Source organism: Ictidomys tridecemlineatus, chromosome 3 (assembly GCF_052094955.1).
Source record: "Ictidomys tridecemlineatus isolate mIctTri1 chromosome 3, mIctTri1.hap1, whole genome shotgun sequence".
Taxonomy (NCBI): domain Eukaryota; kingdom Metazoa; phylum Chordata; class Mammalia; order Rodentia; family Sciuridae; genus Ictidomys; species Ictidomys tridecemlineatus.
The window spans coordinates 165,122,716-165,141,828 of record NC_135479.1 but is presented as its reverse complement, the minus strand read 5'-3'; the positions used below and the strand labels follow the sequence as shown (position 1 = coordinate 165,141,828).

General features: G+C 37.2%; 1 protein-coding gene across 2 annotated transcripts; it reads left to right on the top strand.

Annotated features, from left to right (window-relative positions):
* Positions 1–3: 3 nt before the first annotated feature.
* Positions 4–17,649, top strand: Trmt10c (tRNA methyltransferase 10C, mitochondrial RNase P subunit). 2 transcript variants are annotated; one of them, XM_005335054.5, is made up of 3 exons: positions 4–137; positions 13,591–13,838; positions 16,118–17,649. In XM_005335054.5, exon 3 carries the CDS (start codon positions 16,130–16,132, stop codon positions 17,390–17,392), a length of 1,263 nt encoding a protein of 420 aa, XP_005335111.2. In that variant the 5' UTR covers positions 4–137; positions 13,591–13,838; positions 16,118–16,129; the 3' UTR covers positions 17,393–17,649. The 2 variants fall into 2 exon arrangements, with proteins under 2 accessions (XP_005335111.2, XP_040126389.2); XM_040270455.2 differs by lacking the exon at positions 13,591–13,838 and having other exon boundaries at positions 5–137.
* The last annotated feature ends 1,464 nt before the right edge of the window (positions 17,650–19,113 follow it).

The following is a 19,113-nucleotide window of genomic DNA, read 5'->3' as shown; positions in this document are numbered from 1 at the left end:
AGTCCTCCAACCGGAAATTGGCCACCCCTCCCACCTCAGCCCGGAAATCGCTTCCTGGGTCTTGTTTTCTTTGCGGGCTTCCCTGTCTCATGGTTATTTACTGATGCATATTTCATGATATCAACACCTAAGTGAAAGTAAGTCTGGCTGCGCAGTTTTTGCCTGGGGGCTTCAAAAGGCTTTGTTAACTTTGAAAATTAAGTGGACAGATGTTAAAGGGGAAAATGTGAGGAATTCCTCCTAACTTTACTGAATCTTGTGAGATGGTCCCAGAAATATGAAACTGAACCTTCACCCTTGGCTGTATTATTTTCATTCCAACCATAGCTTTGTCTTCAAGGAGCATTCTGAAACTCAGAAACAAAACGATGTTAAGACTGTCAAGCATGGTGGTGGCGCATTCCTGTAATGCCAGCCTTCTGGGAGGCAGAGACAGGAGGATGACAAGTTTGAAGCCAGTGAGACTAAGGCCAATTTAGTGAGACCCCATCTCAGATTAAAATTAAACAAGAAAGCAGGGGCACTGGGGATGTATCTCAGAGGTACAGTGCCCCTGGTTTTAATCTCCAGTACCATAAAAAAGAAAGGGAGGTGGGAGATTTTAGGATGGCAAAACCACTGTTCAACCACATAGTTAATAATTGGCATTGGAGTGAAAATACGCAGAATAGGTAGCAGTAATAGATATAGTAATTGATATTTGTATTAAAATTCTTTTTTAAAGGCCCAAGAAACAAAAGCTAGATCTTAACTTTTTTTAAACAAAATACTGAGATGACAGCAAGGTTGGGGGATAATATCTGGAATGCTCTCTACAAATACTTATTATGGCATTTAAGGGCCCTGTCCTCAAGGAACCCAACCTCTGGTAGTTTCAGCCTGCAACTTCTGAAATCCTTTGGAAATAACTTGTCAGTGTAAAAATTTGACCTATATTATTAACAATAGTATACATACTTGAATAATTTTAAAATAAATGTGTAAGCTTTAGTGATGGTTTATGAAGTTTATGATTTAATCACATTAACAAAATTCAGCCAAGTGCTCTAATTAGGCAAAATGATTATGGAATGTCCCAAGCCAGAAGAGACTCGGGAAATACTTGAGTTTAACACTCATCCCCCATCTTTACCAAAGTCAGTAAAGAGGGTAGCTCAGAAAGCATTAGGAATGAGGTGTAGGTAAGCCCCTCAGGTGCCTTGAGGTTTTGGGCTTTGGTGCCATGAGTGACTGAAGGCAGGTATATTTCTGGGCTTAATGAGAATGAAATTCATTATAAGGATTTCATTTAGACCCTGGTTTATTTCTGTATAACAAAAACATTGCTTATGTGATTGGAAGTATAGTTCAGTGATAGAGAGCTTGCCTAACTTGCCTGGATTCTATCCCTGACTAGAGGGAGGGCACATTTGCTGTAAAATAACTGAATTTTAAGTTGTCTCAAACTGCCTTAATTCATCAGCCAAAATTATGGGAAATAACCAAATTGCAAAAGATGGAACTAGAGCTAAGAGATGAAAACATAAAAAAATAAAAGTAGGAGTAATTCATTTCTGTCAAGCTAATAGGTTCCATAAAGTGATTCTACAGTTTCAGCAGTAAGAAGTTGATTTAAGAGAAATTAATTTATAAGAAGTTAATCAAATTATTCAGATTTCAATTATACATACCATTGCACTGAATATAGCATTTCAGTTTGATGAGAGTGAACCAGTTATTTCTATTGTAGTTTATTTTGTATAATTTTTTTTCTGGTACTAGGGATTTAACCTGGAAGCACTTTACTAGTAAACTACATCCCCCAGCCTTGTTTTGTTTGTTTGTTTGTTTTGGGACAGATTTTTGCTCTATTGCTTAGGACCTTTCTAAGTTGCTGAGGCTGGTCTGGAACTTGCAATCTGCCTGCCTCTGCCTCTCCAGTCACTGGGATTACAGGCATGCACCACCATGCCCTAAAACTCTATGTTTTTAAATAGAGTAGAATATACAAAAGAGCCTTTTTCTTAAATATAGCAAAGGATTATAACTACTACAGAATGGTATCACTGTATAACAGGATTGGTCCTTAACTTCTCAGGTTATAGGATTATTTTTCAGACTTTCTAATGATCTGTGAAAATGTAGAATATTGTTAAATATAAATATTTTATCATCCTAAAGAGGAAAGGTATTCCTTGAAAATAAAAATGGGCTAATTATTTGTATCTTTGATTCTAGTGCATCACTCACTCTCTTCTTAAAGATAATTACATGTAATCTTGAGTAATCAAATTCAGAGACAGAGTACATTGGTGGTTGCCACTGTACTAAACATAGCCTTTTTTTCTAGACAGTAATCCTAAAACAATCAGTATGAACTATTTATACCACTTTTACATTGTATTAGATAAAAATAAGTAATTTAAAGTATAAGGGAAAGAGCCAGGCACAGTGGCACCCGCCTGTAATCCCAGCAGCTCCAGAGGCAGAGGCAGGAGGATCATGAGTTCAAAGCTAGCCTCAGCAATTTTAGCAAAGCCCTAAGCAATTCAGTGAAACCCTGTCTCTAAATAAAATATAAAAAGAGGGCTGGGGACATGGCTCACACACAAAGAAGCAGTAAATTGCTGGGTACGTTGGCACATGCCTGTAATCCTCCACAGCTTGGGAGGCTGAGGCAGAAGGATCGAAAGTTCAAAGCCAGCCTAAGCAAGTTAGCAAAACTGTCTCAGAAAAAGAGGGGGAGGGGGCTGGGCATGTGGCTCAGTGGTTGAGTTCCCCCGGGTTCAATCCCCAGTACCAAAAAAAAAAAAAAGAAAGAAAGAAAAGACAAAAAGAAAAAGCAGTAGGTGAAGGGAAATCTCTTTCTCTTCTCTCTCTTTTCTGTCAAGAGGACATATATTCTCCTTTATTCCAGTCAACTCTAGACTCCTATCAGCCAGAGGAAATCTACAAACAAACCTACTGCATTAATTTCTTCCCAAATATATATGGGGGGGACTGGGGACAACTCAGGGGCACTTGACCACTGAGCCACATCCCCAGCCCTGTTTTGTATTTTATTTATAAATAGAGTCTCACTGAGTTGCTTAGCCCCTCACTATTGGTGAGGCTGGCTTTGAACTTGTGATCCTCCAACCTCAGCCTCCTGAGCTGCTGGTATTACAGGTGTGCACCACCATGCCCAGCAATTTTATATTCCCATATTTTTTCCACCTTTGGAAACTTAAAATCCTCTCCTTTATCCTTTCATTTCTTCACAAATATGTTGTTCTTTGTAGATGATACTTACAAGCCAGAGTTCTAAGTCATTATTTTGAATTATTTTTGTAGGGTCTTCTCTCATGTGGTGTGTGCTTCAAGCATTAATTAATTTGCTTGTTTTTCTTTTATTCCTTTTTCTTGTTACAGAGGTCCATCGAAACAAAGAACTTACATTGTAAAGGCAAAAAATATTTTCTTTCTTACACTACCATATTCAAACATATTCTTTAGGAAACTAAGCATAAAAACAGTTTCTCTTCCTCCTGTCTTAATAAGCTATCTTGATTTGCTTGAGCAATATGGACTTTTTCTTTTTCTTTTTCTTTTTTTTTTTTTTTTGCAATGCTGGAGATTGATTCCAGAACCATATCCATGCTAAGCATGCACTCTACTGGAGCTATACCTCCAGTTCCTAGAGATGGATAATTTTGATTCATAAAAGAAAAAGCATATATACAGATAGATGTTGACAAGACCATAAAAAATCTCCAAAGATTAATGAATGTATTTGGGAATAACATTGCAATTAGAATACCTGTGCCATAGTAAACTATTTGCATATTCAAGAAAGTTGAGGCAAAGGGAACTTTTTAAAGACAAAATGAGAAGGAGTAGATAAGTTATTTTGAAATAATAATCAGTAGTTACAAGGATCAGTTACAACAGTGGCATCCATCCAAAGTTGGACAGACATCCTTACAAAAGTATTTTCTGTGTAAGGTTGTAGTGGCCTTTGTGTAAGATAGTGGTTCTAGCTGGCTTTTGTGATAGTTCTTGTTTTAGGCACATGTACATGAAAAGTCCTCCTTCATAAACTCCCAGCTTTGTTTTTTCTTGTTGTTGTTGTTAGTCTGACTAAAATGACTCCATTTTGATTCTGAAAACTTTCACAATATGTAGGATATTTTGTAAGATTAATTATTTGACACTTATTAACTTTAGGATTATAGAGGAAGCTTCTACAACTTATCAAAAGAGTCATGTGGGGGCTGGGGATGTGGCTCAAGCGGCAGCGCGCTCGCCTGGCATGCGTGCGGCCTGGGTTCGATCCTCAGCACCACATACCAACAAAGATGAACTAAAAAATAAATATTAAAAATTCTCTCTCTCTCTCTCTCTCTCTCTCTCTCTCTCTCTCTCTCTCTCTCTCTCTCTCCCCTCTCTCACTCTCTCTTTAAAAAAAAAAGAGTCATGTGCATCTTTCATGTATATAGCTAAATAACTTTTGAAGTTCTCTTCACTTTCTCACATCCTTGAAAAAATCCTTACAATTCTAATAATATTTAAGTGCCTACTATGTACCAAGTACTATTCCAAGAACTAGAGATACTGTAGTGAATTAAATAAAGTCCCTATCCCTGCTGTAATGGAACTTAACATTCTAATAGGAGGACGTAGACAATACACAAATATATGTTATTGTAGTTAGTACTAAAACAATAAATGAAGGAAGAAAGGAAAGGATTGCCCTTTTTCTCCTTCACTTTTGTTAATCTTCAGCTATTTTTTAACCCATTGGTGTATTGTAGTTGTACATAATGGTGGAATTTGTTGTTAACTATTCCTATATGCACACAATACTACAATATGATTTGGCTAATATCTTTCACCAGTATTTCCCCTTTCCTTCCCTTCCTCCTTTCCTGTGTTTCCTTTCCTCCAGTCTATGATCTCCTTTTGATTTTCATGAGACACCTGCCCACCCCCACATTTGTTTTCCTTTTTTATCTCTAGCTTCCACATATGAGAGAGACCATACAAACTTCTGAGCTTGGCTAATTTTGCTTAACATAAGGGTCTCTAGTTCCACCCACTTTCCAGAAAATGACAAAATTTCATTCTTATTTATGACTTAATAAAAACTCCATTGTGTATATATACCATATTTACTTTATTCATTCATTCATGGACACTTAGGCTGGTTCCATAGTTTGGCTGTTATGAATTGTGCTGCTATAAACATGGGTATGCATCTATCACTATACCATACTATAAATTCTTTAAGATAAATACCAAGTAGTGGTAGAGCTGGGTCATATGGTAGTTTCATGCTTGGTCTTTTGAGGAACCTCCAATACTGTTTTACATAGTGGTTGTACTAAAAGTGTTCCTTTTTATCCATGTCCTCTCAAACATTTATTATTATTTGTATTCTTGATTACTGCCATTCTGACTGATGTGAGATAAAATCTCAGTGTAGTTTTGATTTGCTTTTCCCTAATTGCTAATGATGTTGAAATCTATTCATATATTTGTTGGCCATTTGAATTTTGCTTTGAGAAGTGTCTGTTTAATTCATTTACAACTTATTAATTGGGTTATTTGGTTTTTTAGTGTTAAGTTTTTTGAGTTCTATATAGATTCTAAATATTAATGCTCTGTTGGAAGAGTATCTGGCAAAGATTTTCTCATTCTGTCTTCGCATTGTTAAATGTTTCCTTTGCTGTGCAGAAGCTTTTTAATTTGATGCTATCCCATTACTCTTGGCATTCTTTTCTGAACTTTAGAGGTCCTCCTGAGAATATCTCTGTGCCTACATGTTGGAGTGTTGACCCTATGTTTTCTTCTAGGAGTTGCATATTTTCTGGTCTAATTCCTAGGACTTTGATTCATTTTGAATTGGGTTTTGTGCAGAATAAGAGACAGGGTCTAGTCTCTTCTTCTACATATGGATAACCAGTTTTCCCAGCATTATTTATCAAAGCCTATCTTTTCTCCAATGTATGTTTTTGGTACCTTTGTCAAGGACCAGATTATGGTAGATGTGTGAAGTTTTTTTTTTCTGTGTCTTCTATTGTATCATCAGTCTGTGTGTCTGTTTCTATGCCAGTACCATATATTCTTTGTTATTATAACTCTGTAGTATAATTTTAAGTCAGGTGTTGTGATGTTTCCAGCATTGCTTTTTTTTTTTTTTTTTTTTTTTTTTGCATAAAATTGCTTTAGCTAGTCTGGGTCTTCTATTTTTCCAAATGAATTTTAGGACTGTTTTTTCTAGGTCTGTGAAAAATGTCATTGGCATTTTTTAAATTCTTGTGTGTGTGTGTGTGTGTGTGTGTGTGTATAGCATACACACACATAATTTTTTTTTAGTTGTCGATAGATCTTTAATTTATTGTTACTTTTTTCTTTTTGATGGTGCTGGGATTGAACCCAGGGCCTTGTGCATTCGAGGCAAGTATGCTACCAACTGAGTTGCAACCCCAGGCCTAGATCTTTATTTATTCCTTTGCAGTGCTGAGAATCGAACCCAGTGCCTCACACATGCCTGGCAAGTGCACTACCACTGAGCCCCAGCCCCAGCCTCATCATTGGCATTTTGATGGGGATATTACCTAAGACTTCTTTGGCCCTCTACAACTTTGCTACTATAGATGCAAGTAGGAAAAGAACAATACCAGCTCATATACAATATTATGTTCTGCCTTGAGTTTTGATCATTTACCTTTTTTAGAATGTGAACATGAGCACTTTATAGTATTGATGAACCAAGAAGTCAGTTCCATTATTAATATTTTATAGTATTAGTAAGTGTGGGCTGGGGATATGGCTCAAGCGATAGCGCGCTCCCCTGGCATGCGTGCGGCCCGGGTTCGATCCTCAGCACCACATACCAACAAAGATGTTGTGTCCACCGAGAACTAAAAAATAAATATTAAAAAAAAATTCTCTCTCACTCTCTTAAAAAAATTGTATTACTAAGTGTGAAGATCTTTGTTCTGAAAAGCAATTGTTTTGTGCTGTATGTATGTACATGACAGTATGACGTATGTGATTCTGCAACCTGTACACTCAGAAAAATGAGAAATTATATCCCATCTGATTCAAATGTATGATATGTCAATATCATTGTACTGTCATGTGTAAATAATTAAAACAAATTAAAAAAAGAAATCTTTAAAAAAAGAAAAGCAATTGTTTTGTATAATGACATATCAAAGCTTAAGTTGATAAAAATTAAATTTTAAGTCACTCTTTGATTTCTATAATGTTATTAATACCATAATAAAGTTACAAGTTAAAATAAAAACAATATCGTAAGCAAACTACATTCCTTGTAAGTTTATTTTATTTTGTTTAAATTTGTTGGTTGTGTATGTATGTTCACTCATAACTTCTACTTATATTTGAGTGCCTACTATGGGCTAATCAATTTTAAGTGTTGGGGACACAATAACAAAAAAGGCCAATATTGCTTTTATCCTTATAGAAGTCACAATGAACAAGAAATTACAAGTGCAAAGAGTATTAAAAAGTAACAGGAGCCAGGGCTGAAGGTGTAGCTCAGTGGTAGAACACAGGTTTAACATGCACAAGGTCCTAGATTCAATCCCCTGCACCAAAAAAGGAGTGGGGATGCCACAGAATATCTAACATGAGAGCTAAATAATACTTCGGTATTCAGGGAGTATTTCCCTGAGAAAATGAGGCTAAGTTTGAGGGCAAATGATAGTTAGCTAGGAGCTATATTAATCTGTTTTTTATTGCTAATAACTGAGTACCACAGACTGGGTAAGTGGTAGGTAAAGAAAAGAGATTTGTGGTTGTGGCTTATTGGTAGTACACTTGCCTAGCATGTATGAGGCACTGGATTTGGTCCTCAGCACCACATAAAAATAAATAAATAAATAAAGGTTTAAAAAAATGGTTTATTTTGGCTCATTTGTTAGGATCAGTCCAAAGATCTGATCACCGTGTCCTGTCTTCAGAAATACTTCTGTTAGGTTTATTTAGTCAGAATTCTCCTTACCCAATGTTTCCTCTTTTTTAAAAAAATAATTAATTAATTAGTTGATAGTACTAAGGATTATTAGATCCAGGGGCTTCCAGGGCATTAACCGTATCCTCAGCCCTTTTTTGTTTGTTTTAAATATTTTTTCTAGTTGGTAGATGGGCACAATATCTTTATTTTTTTGTTTTGTTTTATTTTTATGTGGTGCTGAGGATCGAACCAAGTGTCTCACACATGTGAGGCAGGTACTCTACCACTGATCTGCAGCCCCAGCCCCCTTTTTGTTTTTATTTACTGTTTTTTTAAAATTATGAGGTAGGGTCTTGCCAAATTGCTGAAGGCCTCACTAAATTGCAGAGGCTGGCCTTGAGCTTGTAATCCTCAGCCTCCTGAATGACTGTGATTACTGGTTTTGCTCTGAGGTAGAGGCTGGTTTCTCATCAGAGGTCTCAATCTATAGATAGCCAACTCGGGTTGCTTGCTCTGAGACGGAGGTGAGGCAGAATGACAACCATTAGCAACCATTATGATAACCATAGGTTGCTAAAGGTTAATCTCCAAAACTGTGCTCCTGGGCACTCTTGAGTTGCTAACAATTAACCTCCTGTCTCTTGCTCCTTTCTTGTGGATAGTCTAGTTGCACGTTCAGGGAAGAAAGAGGATACAATAATGAATGGGGCGGGTTTCAGGGTCTATAAGAAAGCAAGTCATACCCTGTTGAGAGCCACAGCGGAAGGGGCCCCAGCAAACTTTCAGACTGCCAGCTGATGATTGGCTCACAGGGGCCCCAGCAACTTCTAGCTGATTGGCTCCTCTGAGGTGATGCTTATTGGGCTGTTTCCCCGCCCTTTCAGACTACGGAGCTGCTCATTGGGGAACTTTTTTGGCTCCGCCCACACGACCCAGCCAATCGGCCTCAAGAGCAGGAGGAGTGGGGGAGGTGGAGAGGCTATTGGGAAGCCGGTGGTGGCAGTTGGGCTCTGAAGGTTTTCCTGAGGAGCTGTTTTGTTTGGCGTGTGTGGTTCTAAAAATAAAGTTTGTTTCTTTTGACAAGTGGCTCCTGAACTGTGCCCAGCCAGACTGCAGCAATACCCCTCCCAAGAGCTTTCAGCACAGAGGCCCCCTTCAGAGAAGTCTGTCTCTATCACTTTCTTAAATAAAACTTGCTCTCTCCCTTGCCTCAGCATCTCTCCAATGTTTAATTTTCAACACCAGGGAATAAGAACCTGTTCTGGATCTGTACTGGACTGATATCACTCGCTTTTCAATATTTCTTCAAAAGCAGTGGTTCTCTAACTTTAGAGTTGAGAAACCAGCCTCTACCTCAGAGCAAAGACTGTCCAAGGAAGCGGGCATGACCTTTGTCCTTGGAAAGACCCACAGAGCACTCCTAGGCACATACCCACCCAGCTGAGTTGTTTATCTACAAATAACAGGAGAGATCTGCAGAGCCAGGTGACCCTGACTCAGTTAGGCTAGGTGAAGACCCTTAGCAAACCCCTAGCAACCACCAATCAGCATGAGACAAGGAAAATACCTGGGATGCCCTTCCAGTAGTTTATGGTGGTTGGTAACATGTTGGGAAATCATGTAGTTCAGCATGTACTCCCCTCGTGGCTTAAACCAATCAGTTAAAACTAATCCCCCTCTTGTACTAACCAATCACCCCTACCCAACTTGTTCCTGCCAGTGAATGTGCTAATCATGTTTTAGAGTTGTTTTATGATTTTCCCGCAGTGTGTGATGATTGGCTAAGAGATGCTATGATGTATGTGAAGTCCCTGCCTTCCCCAAAGAGTGTATAAAACTGCTGCAAACCCTGGGCTCGGGGCCTCTCAGCATCACCAGTTGCTGTGTGAGCGCTGAGGACTGAGGTAGCTCACAATAAACATCTCTTTGCTGCTTACATTGATCTTGGTCTCTGGTGGTCTTTTGGGGGTCCCGAATTCGAGTATAGCAAAGTGCATCAGGATAACCTGTAGCTCTTAAGACAAAGATTGCTGCTGCCCACTGCTACAGTTTCTGACTCAGTAGGATCAAACTATAAACAATAAGTTCCCAATTGACCTTTCTATTGTTAAATCCAATACTTCTCATTCTACATTGAAAAATTTTTAGGCAGCATTTGAACATATTATCTCTCTTCCTTGAGACATGTCCCATAGTTTCTATGTCATATTCTAATTGTTTTTCTCCCACTTACCTGGTAGATTATTTTCAGTCTCTATGGCCCAAGCCCTAGAAGTTCTCTTTCACTCATTTAGTTTCATAGACTCTATGTCAACAATTCTCAAATCTATACCCTTTCTTCTAAACTCTAGACCACACAGCTGTCAAATATCCTAAACATCATTTGGCTGACTTGAAGGAAGCTCATAAGCCACGTTTAAACTGTACCTATCTTTTTTCTTGCCCCGTGTAATCCTTTTTCCCATTCCCTGCACTACCAATTGAAGCAAGTGCTAATGCCAGACTATTGACTTCTTCCACAGAGTGATCGCCAAATTCTATAAATTCCACCTCACAAATATTATTCAAACTTGCCTCTTTTCTTTGCCTCTGATCCTACCATTCTAGCCCAACCCATTAACATCACTTACTTGATGCAGTATTCATTCATCAGCAAATAATTACTGAGTTACCTCTACATGCTAGCCACAATTACAGGTATTATCAGAAGGGCAGAGAACCAGAGGTCTCTGATCTTTTTTTTTTTTTTTTTAAATTGGGGATTGAACTCAGAGCCACTATACCACATCCCCAGACATTTTCTTTTTAAATTTTGAAACAGGTTCTAAGTTTACTTAAGGCCTCACTACATTTCTGAGGTTGGCCTCAAACTTGCAATCTTCCTGCCTCAGACTCCTCCTTTAGGAGACAAATTCTGCCACCTTCCTCTGAATACCACCACTGGGCCTGGAAAAAGTTTTCTTTTTAAAAGAAACACAGAGATTTCTGAATGCGTATTTCTAACCTTTCGAAGAGACATTGGTATAGAAAATAGTTTTCTATCATGTAATAAATACTACATATGAGATATGTGACCAATGTCATATGTGCCAGTATAGAAAACAAAACATGGTAGAATTAGCTTTGGATAACTGGAGGGCAGGTGCCATAGTACAGAGATTCTATTTAGATCTACCATGTGCTTCAAAGCAGAAAGGCAGGCCAAGGGATGTCAGACCTTCTAGTTTTTCAATCTAAATTTTTATGCAAAATTGACGACGAGTTTTTGTTTGCTTGCTTTTAAAGGTTATTTCTTATTATACTTTTATGTCCCATATAAACCATCTTGATATGCCCCAAACATATATCTTTAAAATCACTGTGCTTTTAAAAAAACTTTTTTAGTTGTAATGAATATAATACCTTTATTTTTCAATTTATTTTTATGTGGTGCTGAGGATAGAACCCAGTGCTTCACATGTTAGGCAACTGCACTACCACTGAGTTACAACTGCAGCCCACTGTCTTTTTTTTTCTGAAGGTCAGATATTTAAACCCTGGAAATAGGTCAGAACCCAAACATGGAATTAATAATGTTCTGCTATATTTTTAAAAATGATGCTTCCAAAAATTTGTTACATAAAGAAACAAAATAAGAGAATGAAACTTCCTTTATTTTGTAAAGATTATATACCTAAAGACTTCAGAACATAATTATACAAAAAGAGACAACCTCCTCTACTATTGTCATTTTTTTCTTTTTTTAAACTATTGGAAAATTTTTATTTTTTATTTTTCTTACTATTCTTAGGAGAAAACTTGCAATTATTTGTTGTTCCTGTCTTTGTAACATGTAACATGTTTCCAAATGATATCCTTGATAGTGTTTTAAAATTTAGGTTTTCATTTCTGTGATACTACTAAGTCTTTCCTAGTTACAAAGACAGAAATCAAAATAACTGCATCTTCCTAATGTGATTGTAGCCTTCTTTTATTTTTTTAAGGTACTGGGAATTGAACCCAGGGCCTTGTGCATGCTAGGCAATTGCTCCACCACTAAGCTATGCCCTCAGCCATTTAAAAATTCTTATTTTGAAATGGTCTAAATTGCCCAGTCTGGCCTTGAACTTTGGATCTCCTATACTTGGGATTATAGATATGTGTCACCACACTTTTTTCTTTCCAGAGCTGGGAATGGAATCCAGAGTCTCAGACATGCTAGTCAAACTGTCACTGAACTACATCCTAAGCCCTACTTGCCAATTTTTTAAACAAGATGTCTTTTTGAAAATCATTTGAAAACAACTCTGTCATGATCATCACTATCTACCACTCTTTTTTATCTTTCTTTATTGAGATAAAATATAAATATAGGGCTGGATGTATAGCTCAGTGGTAAAGCACTTGTCTATCATGTGTAAGGCCCTGGGTTCTATATCCAATATTGACACGTGTAATGAAATTCTCCATTTTAATAATTTTCAAGTATTCAAGGCATTAAGTATACACACATTGTTGGGCAATCATTAATATTGCCATCTCCAGAACTACATACCCATTCAGCAGTAACTGTTCATGGCTCCTCCCATCCCTTGACCCCTGATAACCACTTATCTATTTCCTATCTCTATGATTGTATTATTACAGATATCTCATATAGGAGAAATCATTACACTATCTGACCTTATGTCTAGCTTATTCCACTCCATATAATGTCTCAAAGTTCATTCATGGGCTAGGGTTGTATGTAGTTCAGTGGTAGAGTGCTTGCCTAGCATGTGTGAGGCACTGGGTTCCATCCTCAGCACCATATATAAATAAATTACATAAAGGTATTGTGTCCATCTACAACTAAAAAAAATTTTTAAAGTTCATGTTGCAGCATGCATCAGAACTTCATTGTTTGCATTTACAGTATTTTGGTATCCATCTGTTCGTGAACATTTGGATTGCTTTCATCTTGTAGTTAATGTCAATAATGTTGCAATGAACATTTGAGTACAAGTATACCTGTTTTCAATTATTTGGGTATACAATGAATAGAACTGCTACATAATATCAATTCTATGTTCTGACTTTTAAAGGACTGCACCATTTTACAACTAAACAACTCCACACTGGGACCAACATCATCTCTGATTACTACAGTTATCATACCTACAAGTCAACAAGTTATTGCTCACTATAAACTTGAGCCATGCTCTTAGCTTCTTCTTTCTGCAAAATAAGTGTGAAAAAACTAAAAGGTCAACTAAGCCAAAATATCTGAAAACAATGTGTTGCCTAAACAAAATAAGTGCAGACTGGATTTTGGCTCAAAGGCCGCAGTTTTATCTTCACATTAAATTTTACAAGAATTAGGTGAGGCGTATTTGCTGTGAACAACCACGTTCCAAACATTATACCCAATACTAGTGATAAACTGGTAAATAAGGTTTAGAGTTAAATTCCTAAAGTCAAAGATTTAAAGCAGAGTCATAAAATTTGTGAAAGACCATTCTATTTTAGGAAATTCATACTTATAAATTACTTGGTAACTTGACTTTATTCATTGTATACTCAATGAGAGAGTAGGTTAAGAGAGGAGGATTCGAGTTTTTAAGAAAAATGCGGGCTGATGTAGGAAACAGAAAGGCTGGCGTCATTCGAAAGCGTTCTCTTTACAGCCAGACACTCCCACCAGCGCTAGGCTTCCATCCCGGAACCCTGTCTCCCGGGCGTGACGTCCGAAGGCAGCGCCGGAAGGAGGAGGGCGGTGTTTCCGGCAGCGTCTCCGGGGTGCTACCTGGGGCTGGTATCGCCGTGCGGACGGATCAGTGAGCTGCTCCCGTTCTGGTCCGTGTTTCACCGCAGAAGTCAACTCCTGGAGTCTCTTGCGCTCCGCATCGGCGGCAGCCTATCCTCCGCACTCCTGGTATGCGTGTGGTGTGGGAAAATGTGGGCGACGTTTAAGGTGAACACAGTGGCATGTGCGCGAAGGCCCACAGATAGGAGGAAGCCCAGTGATTTAATACACTGATAAGCGATTTAATAAGTAATACAGCACTTGAAAGAAGTACCATGTTTCCAAATGATATCCTTGATAGTGTTTTAAAATTTAAGTTTTCATTTCTGTGATATTCTAAGTCTTTACTAGTTATAAAGACTGAACTCAAAGGACTTTGTTTCTGCATTTAGTGCTTATCAGATTGGGGCCTGACGACCCCAGGTTAAATTTAGGGGGAATCTGAAGTGAATTTCTTTTTCTTTAAAGGAAGTCTGAACATTGTTTAAATGTGGGAAGACTTCACCCAGGCTATGTACTCGAAAAATAATTTGATATATTATCCTGAGCGAAATAATGCATAACATTGGCTTCAGTGTTAATGTAGACATAGATCTTGTCCTAATGGAACAAATAGTTCTTACCATATAGGCAAATAGGTCACCAGTTAAAATACAAGTGTACAAATACTATCATATACACAGGGTGCCATGATAAATATTGATCTCAAATATAAGAATCAATAGAGATGCAACTAAAAAGTAAGCAAAGGATGATATCATGAAAAACTACATCAATAACTTTAATGGGCTTTAATGTGGCATCAATAGACTTATATATACACATTGGGGACTGTGCTGTATAGACCCGTTCAGTGAGCAGCTGCAGTTGTAGGCCACATTTCATAGTGGTTTCTGCACTATATAAGTGTTTAGAAGTAAAATGAATATAACAAATAAATTAGGAATGTAGAGTGAATGTGACTGGACAGTAATGAAATGATTCCTGATTTCTAGCAGTATCCCTCCCTGAAACAGTTTTAGGAGGAGGAGCAGTCTGGGAAGGAAGGGAGAGAGATTGTTTCAGTTGGTTGTGTTTGAGATATCTTTCTGAAGCGTAGTTATTGAAACTACAGAAGTCGATCAGATTTCATGGAGGAAATAAATTTTAAAAAGAGATAAAGACAGAAAAGTTACATCTACCTTTAAAAGAGGGCATCAGTGCATAGGCCAGGAAGTCGAGAGTCTTAGGCTGGGTCATTAGATGAAGTCAAGGGAAGAGGGATATTTTTTCAAGTGTTTTAGTTGTATTTTGTAAAAATTTGAATTTTTTTTACCTTGAACTTGATACTGGTATCACATCTTATAAGCATCTTTATCATCTTCTGGCACTTAGTTCTTTGTTTTCTTTTAATTTTTTGTTAAGTTGTTGATGGATCTTTGTTTTGTTTATATGCAGTGCTAAGAATCAAACCCAGTGCCTTACACATGCTAGGCAAGTGCTCTTCCACAGAGCCACAACCCCAGCCCTGGCATCTAGTTCTTTAGAATACAGTTGTGGAGCTTTATTTATGTTTGTCTCAGTTTGGGACATTTTGTTTGATAATAGCATTATTTCCTGTAAAGTCAAGTCTGAACTAGAGAAGAGATTTTTGGTGGTGGTTGTTCAATAGATCTCTGTATTGGTCTGTCTTTGAAAATACAAGGGCATTGGTACAGCAGTTCTTAAGTTCTTTTTACTATTTGCAATCTTCTGTAACCTTTCTGTCCTTTGTCTTCATATATTGCCTTTGTAAAGGATATTGAGTTTAGGTCCCTATTGGGAGGAGACTACATCATGATCTAAGCTTTGTCGTTGATGTACATAACCGTTATTTAGTTACATTTATCCTCTAGGCCCCTATATTCAAATTTTAAAATATCTTTAAGTTATCCTTTGGCCTAATGAAATTCATGTCTAAAATAAGAACCCAAATAAGTTTTAAACTTTGCTTAGTGAGTGATCACAAGCTCAAAACTGCAAGAGTCTAGGAAAATTTATGATGGAGCATATAAGTTGTAGAAAATTTTCATTTTGAAGCCGGAAGTTATAGCTCAGTGGTAGAGTTTAGCTTCCACAAGGCCCTTGGTTCAATCCCAAGTACTGGGGTAGGGTGGGGGCGGACTGGAGGCCACAGGAGGAAGGCTGAAATAGGAGGATCACAAGACCCTGTCTCAAAATACAAAATAAAAAGGGCTGGGAATGTGACTCATGGGTTTAGTGCCCTTGGATTAAATCCCCAGTGCCACTCCCCCCACCCCCCCAAAAAAAAAGGAAAAAAAAAATTCACTGTTTCAGAAATTGATTGCATTTTGGTATTATGATTATACAGTTTATTAGAGGTTTTAAAACTTATTTCTAACTTTTAATTTCATTTGTTTCTTTTACAGTGATTTTCTTACATGACTATTTTCCTCAAAATGAGTGTTGGTGTCACTTTCCTAAGACCTTTCTCCAGATTTTTGGTGCCATTTACCCTTCATAGGAAAACAAACTTATATTCAACAGTTCTGCAGAGGTGTATGTCTTCCAAAATACCAGCTGTGTCCTATCCTGATAAGGAAAGTATATCCTCTCCTGAACAGCTAGAATTGGATGGGTGGAAAACCACAATGAAGTCTAGTGTGCAAGAAGAAGGTGTTCCCCCAGTTTCAAGCAACAAGGATGAAGATACTCAAGCTGCCACCAGAGAATTAATTGAGATGTGGAGATTGCTTGGCAAAGAAGTACCAGAAAACATCACTGAAGAACAGCTCAAAGCCATTATGGAATGTGCTTCTAAATCATCAAAAAAAAAATACTTAAAATTTTTGTATATTAAGGAAAAACTGAAAAAAGCAAAGCAAATCAAAAAGGAAAGGAAAGCAGCAGCAAAGGAAGAAGCAAAACAAGCTATGCTGCTAGAAACCACTGAGGAAGATAAACAGCAAAACTTTCCTTTTCTTCGAGTTTGGGACAGACGTATAAACACTGCAATGAACTGGAAGGGTGCCCAGGCCATGCAGTTTGGACAACCTTTGGTTTTTGATATGGATTTTGATAATTATATGAAACCAAAAGAACTGCAGAATGCTGTTTCCCAACTTTTAGAAAGTGAAGGATGGAACAGAAGAAATGTTGATCCTTTCCATATTTACTTCTGCAATCTTAAAATAGATGGCGCTTATCAGAGAGAGTTAGTTAAACGTTATGGAGAAAAATGGGACAAGTTGCTTTTAACAGCAACAGAAAAGTCTCATGTAGATTTGTTTCCAAAGGATAATATTATATATTTAACTTCAGATTCTCCCAATGTTATGACTACTTTCAAGCATGACAGAATTTATGTAATTGGATCATTTGTTGACAAAAATATGCAACCAGGTATATCCCTAGCAAAGGCAAAACGGCTAAAATTGGCAACAGAATGCCTTCCATTAGATAAATATTTACAATGGGACGTTGGTAACAAAAATCTCACCTTAGATCAAATGATGCGTATTTTGTTGTGTCTGAAAAATACTGGTAATTGGGAAGAGGCTCTGAAATTTGTTCCTAAGAGAAAACATACTGGTTATTTGGAAATTTCTCAGCATTCTCAAGCATTTGTCAACAGATTGAAAAAGGCAAAGAGTTTTAATTCTTTTCCAAAAGGTTCATATGTGCACAAAGAAAAGGTAGCTTGAATAAGAAAATTTATTAGCTTAAAAATTGAGTGGAAATATAGTTTTATTAGTGTTTCTTCCTGAACGGAATTCCTTTCCCTTTCTTTAAAAGGCAGTTTGTTCAAACTAACTGTAAGGTTTCATCTATTCCTAGTTACTTAAAATCTGTAAAACCTTGAAAATATATTTCATATTACCATAAAAAGAAAATCAGAGAAGGTTGTTTGGGTGTGTTAAACAAAATCTTGAAGTGAACCCAATAAAACAGTTGTACTGTTGGTGTGACTTTTTAATGAATCGAGCCTCATATTCTCTTTTACTTGATAAACATTCCATATCAGCAACCATTCTTTCATGAAAAACAGGTTTTAAAAAAGGTTTCTAAACGTCAGGTGGGGGTTCACTTACTAAATTCAAGATTGGCACAATGCTAGGCATGCCATAGGCACTAAGATATAGTGCTTAACTGAATCTTAACAAAGGCTGAGACATCCTTGGGCATGTCCGTTTTTTAATTTATTTATATGTGGTGCTACTGAAAATTGAACCCAGTGCCTCACACAAGCTAGGCAAGCACTCTACTGAGCTACAACCCCAGTCCCCTGGGTGTGTCTTGTGATTTGACTCTTCTTTGGAAAAACTAGTTTGTGGAGATAAAACTAATTTCTGTCCTATAAGGAATAAGAGGTTTTATTTGTTTAAGGTTGCATATAGTACTTTGCCTGCTGTAGTGTTGATGGCTTTTCTTTTCTAGGAAATATTGTTTCTCCAGCTACATGGTTTGAAAGGAAATTGCCATATTTTACAGACATTGCTCCCCTGGTCACTGCGGTTATTCCAAAACAGACACCTCATGCAAGCTGGGCTTTCTATAGTATTCAACCTACCTTGGGCAACATCAGTCTAGGGATGAGCATCTGACTTTCAAGATAGGCCAGTCATAACTTTTCCAGGATTTCTGGATTTAGGGTGGTAAAGTTTGATAGACAGGAAGCTCTGGAATTGCTGGTAACCATACCTTTTATTATGGCATAAGCCAATCTATAGTGATTATATACAGAAACAAGACCAATTTCTGGAGCTGTTCAAATCCCTGATTCCAGCTGTTCCTGATGTCCAGTTATAATTTGCTCCTTGTTGCTTAAACCTCAAGGAATACCATGGCATGCTTTTAATAAATTGCACCCCCCCCCCTTTTTTTTTTTGCCTAAGCCAACTGAGTTGGATTTGTACTCCTTGCTACCAAATAAGTCCTAATGTACTTGAGGAAAATATATACTTATTTCCTAAGAAATTAACTTTAGGAAGGATATTCACTGTAGGCTACCTGCACCATTAAAAATTCTGAAAAATGGGTAATGGAAATAATATTAAGGCTAAATGAAACTATTTCTCCCTAGTTTCTGAGTTCAAAATTAGCATGCGATAATTATATTGAATACATTTCCAAAATAGGATCTAATCTACAAAGTAGTGTACTACCAGCTTAATGCCAAACAGCTTAGTATGCCATTTGCATGAATTATTTAAACAACTAAGTTGTACATACTATCATTAACACATTTTTTACAAATAATAAAAATAATTTAGCTTTCAAATGTAGACTCATTTGTCTAACTTTAGAGTCCCACCTTTAAATTTATTATATAACCCACATTGTGGGATCGAGAAAGGCCTTGAGAAAGTAATATGCAAACTCAGACCTGACAATGAGAAGTTTGCTAAGAATTCCAACTGTTAGT

Bases quoted from the DNA above. Each gene is read 5' to 3' on its own strand.
- Trmt10c (XM_005335054.5), top strand. From the start codon at position 16,130: ATGACTATTTTCCTCAAAATGAGTGTTGGTGTCACTTTCCTAAGACCT.